This window comes from Pyrus communis, chromosome 14 (assembly GCF_963583255.1).
Source record: "Pyrus communis chromosome 14, drPyrComm1.1, whole genome shotgun sequence".
In the NCBI taxonomy this organism is placed as follows: Eukaryota; Viridiplantae; Streptophyta; class Magnoliopsida; order Rosales; family Rosaceae; genus Pyrus; species Pyrus communis.
This window is the reverse complement of record NC_084816.1, coordinates 3,701,761-3,705,947: the sequence shown is the minus strand read 5'-3', so window position 1 is coordinate 3,705,947 and position 4,187 is coordinate 3,701,761. Positions and strand designations below refer to the sequence as shown.

The 4,187-nt window shown below is 42.7% G+C and overlaps 1 protein-coding gene across 1 annotated transcript; it reads right to left on the bottom strand.

Annotated features, from left to right (window-relative positions):
• Nucleotides 1–2,560: 2,560 nt before the first annotated feature.
• On the bottom strand, nucleotides 2,561–4,187 carry LOC137715470 (CBL-interacting serine/threonine-protein kinase 11-like). Its single transcript, XM_068454811.1, has one exon. It carries the CDS (start codon nucleotides 4,020–4,022, stop codon nucleotides 2,634–2,636), a length of 1,389 nt encoding a protein of 462 aa, XP_068310912.1. The 5' UTR covers nucleotides 4,023–4,187; the 3' UTR covers nucleotides 2,561–2,633.

Genomic DNA, 4,187 nt, shown 5'->3' with positions numbered 1-4,187 from the left:
GACGACTGCTCACATTGTTTACGGCCCGTTGGATTTACAAATTGGGCCATTTGAGAATGAAATTCTCATACGCATTACAACACTAAAGAAGAACTAGCCTAAAATGTGGAGTCGTGCTTGTTTAATTAAACGATCTAATTAAACAAGCACGACTCTATATTCTCGTGCAAATTAAAAGAAAATAAGATTTGATAAAAGTGAGACAAGGACAAATATAAGTTGTACCATGTTATGTAATTGTTCTTTTCCCATATGCCCCTATAGCCAAGGAGAAATTATTGGTTTGGCACTCCGTACCACGTCAACCGTACGACACTCCTCACAAGACGATTAGATTCTCTAAATTTAATTTATACAGTAAAAGGAAATCATTGCATTGCCTATTGCATGAACGAGGGTTGTCAAGAGTACAAAATTCTCCGCCATCACAAGCATTGGTGGAGCTACGATTTTAACCCTAAAGAGGCCTAGAAGTGTAAATCGGAAACGCTCCCCTAATCTTGCAAAAATTACTCTGACATGTGGTGAACAACCTACCACCGTCATTTGTATTGTGTCATCCTCATCATCCTCTTAGTTAAACCTAAACCCTAAGCCTCTCTAAGTTTCTTCCTCTCTCCCTCTTCCTCAAAGCTCACAAGCAACGAATTACCTAAACTCCATAGGAGCCACCAACCTCAAATCAAATCCGATAAAAGTAATTAAAGTAAAAACATCGGATTAGGGCCCTGAATCTATGAAAAAACCTTGAAAATCATAAGTATTACACTACACTTTTATGCGTAAAAAATATCAGACTAAACCTAAGACAATCCTTGCTCCTTCGTGGCTCCGCCTCTGATCACAAGTTTGATAAACTCATTACTGATTTTACCAAACGTGAAAAATAGGTACCACATAATCATTCAATTCACGAGCCAATGACCAAAAAAAATAAAAATAATAATAATACATATTTTGTATGGTTGAGAATACGAATTAGGTTGGAATTGGGTGGTCCTCAAACTGGACAGATCTATAATTTTCTCCTTGATAGGCGACTAGAGGTTTCATTTGCTTGTGATTCCTCGAGCTCTTATTAGACAAACACAACTCCATATTCACATGGATAAGATAAAAGTAAGACAACGATAATACTATACTATGCACATATTCACATAGATAAGACAAAAGTAAGACAACGATAATACTATACTATGCATTTGTTCTTTTGCTAAGGAGAAATTCTTGGCTCAGCACTCCAAACCACGTCAATCGTCCGACATCTCTTACTAAAAGACCTGACTCACTCTATTTGGTCTCAATTAAGTGTGGTACCCTATATACACGTCCACACAAAAATTTCTTTTGATTAAGCTTCATTCTTTCGTCATAGAATCTAGAGCTAGCTTCCTCCCAACTCTATTCTCCCAATTACCCTCTATTCTTTACTTGAATTGAGAGAAATGATAATGGGATTATATGCATTCATTCTCTGTCATCTCATGATTTTGACATAACATTTTATAATATTGAAGCAACAATTGACGTTAAACTGTAAAATGGCAGAAAAAGCAATTTAAAAAAAAAAAAAAATTGCTTTGCCATTTCTCCTTGAACTTATTTGTTTCATCATTGATGCCCATAATTTTGTTTATGTCCCTTCTTGTATCATTGCGTATAATTGCTGGCTGACCTAATCACTTTCTTGATGAATTATTGAAGCAATTAACACAAAACAAGGCATCAAAACGTCACTCCAACAAATAAAATAAATAATAAAATGATGCATAGCACTGTGTCACATGAAACTGGGTCCTAAAATCTAGCAAATTGGCAAATATTCCAAGTTTCCAACCAGTCTGGACCAAACAATTGGTCCGGTCAGACTACCGCATGTAATTTTTTAATCATTTTGCCCACAATTTACAGCTAGGCTACCAATGTAAATCAATTTAAAACTTGGTAGGCCATTCCAATATGTGAACATCACGTTTAACAAATTTGAGCTGGGATTCAGATTTTCTTGCTATCGTGTTTATTTATTCGGAATGGACAAAATCATGAATTGAAAAAGTTATGAACGAGAAAGAAAATAAAAATGTATGTAATCAGCCAGCCCTAACCAATCAAAATCCTTAATTGATAGACTTTTTCATTACGAGTTTTCCGGTGTTCAATCTCAGTTTTTGTTGTGAGACACTTCTAGTTTTAGTTTCGTACAAGCAGTTAGAAATCAAAACTTTATGATCACATTCTAAATAAATAAACATGTCATTAGACCAACGACAAAGAAATTAATATGAACAGGGAAATACAAACACAGAAATTGAAATCATAAAAAGAATGAATTAATACAATTATACAAGATGCATTGCAAAAAGAGTCAGAGTTTTGATTCGATTTGAATCTAACCCTTCATCCTCTGTTGATGAGGCCTATCAAAGGCTACATATTATCACCTGTACATACACATATATCCTCTGACTAATCCCAGCATTAACCCCAGATTACAAAATCGGCTTGTAATCCTGTATTTTTATTTATTTCCCAGTACAAACACAACAAAACCATCACCAATTTTTTTTTTTATTAATTACTTGATTAATTTTAATTGCCACTCCAGAAAACGACCTGTCGTTCGACACCGACGATCAACATTCGTTGACTGGGCAAGGGAGCGAGGAGGAAGAAGACGACGGAGTTGATATGGACGATGAGATGCTTTGATCATTTGGGCAAATCAGATAAGGCCTGAGCTTGTTCTTCCACATCTCCTTGAACGGCGCGGCGTCTCCGCCCGTCCTCTTGGCCTCCACCACCACCAGATTATCCGTCAATCTGTAAACCTCCACAGCAATTGATAAATTTCCATTCTGCCCTTCCATCTCCAATCCCCAATCCTTCTTCCTCCTCACCCTCAACTTCTCCGCCTTGGCAAACTCGGCCACTCTCTCCATCACCTTCTCCACCGTCTCCCCCGATATAAAGCGCTCGCCGTCCTCCGCAGGGCTGCTGCTCGACGACTCGAACAACCCGGACAGGTCCAACCCGGCCGAGAACGAAATCAAATCGAACGCGTTCAGGCTCGTCACGCCCTTCTGCTCCTCCTCGCCGCCGATTTTGGCGTCGTCCATCGAACAATCGTCGTCGTAGAATTTGATCTCCTTGCACCCGCCTTTTCTGAACCACGGGTCCTTCAAAATCTCGTCGATCGTAATCCGGGTCGCCGGGTTGGTATCCATGAGCCGACCCAAAAACCGCTTCAGATCCGCCGACATCCATTTCGGGCACCGGAACTCGCCCTTGTAAATCTTCTTATACATCGCCATCAGATTGGGGTCGTTGAACGGCAAATATCCGGCGTTCAAAACGTACAGTATCACGCCGCACGACCACACATCCACCTTCGCGCCGTCGTATCCCTTCTTCGTCAAAATCTCCGGCGCCACGTACGCAGGGGTCCCGCAAAGCGTGTGGAGGAGCCCGTCGGGTCGGATCTGGTCGGCCACGGCGCTGAGCCCGAAATCCGAGACCTTCAAATTCCCGTTCTCGTCAACCAACAAATTCTCGGGTTTCAAATCGCGGTGGTAGATCCCGCGGGAGTGGCAGTACCCGACGGCGGAGATGAGCTGCTGAAAGTATTTCCGGCTGAGATTCTCCGAGAACCGCCCCTTCGACACCTTGGCAAAAAGCTCACCGCCCTTGACGAACTCCACGACGAAGTAGATCTTGGTCTTGGAGGCAAGGACCTCGTAGAGCTTGACGATGTTGGGGTGGCGGAGGCGGCGCATGATGGTGATCTCGCGCTTGATGTTGGACATGAGGTTGGTGCCGGTGAGCTTCTTCTTGTTGATGACTTTCACGGCGACACTCTGGCCAGTGAGGACGTTGCGGGCGTGGTAGACTTTGGCGAAGGCGCCGCACCCGAGGAGCTTGCCGAGCTCGTACTTCCCGAACAGGGCATTGTCGGGGATACGCTGCTGCTGCTGCGGCGGCGCAGGCACCAGCAGCGGCTGTCGTTCTTCGCTCCCCGGCATCATGGGATGCCGAGATGAGATCGAACCGCGGTAATCGTGTCGGTCAGGGCTGTGGGTTTTGATAGCTTGGAAGAGAGAGAATTTGGGGATTTTTATTTTTGTCAGAAGGAGGAACGTTGGGAGTTTTAATTGGAACGAGGAGGAGTGGGAGGAGAGAAAAATATGGAG

Excerpts from the sequence above, each read along its gene's own strand:
- LOC137715470 (XM_068454811.1), bottom strand. The coding sequence starts at position 4,022 with ATGATGCCGGGGAGCGAAGAACGACAGCCGCTGCTGGTGCCTGCGCCG.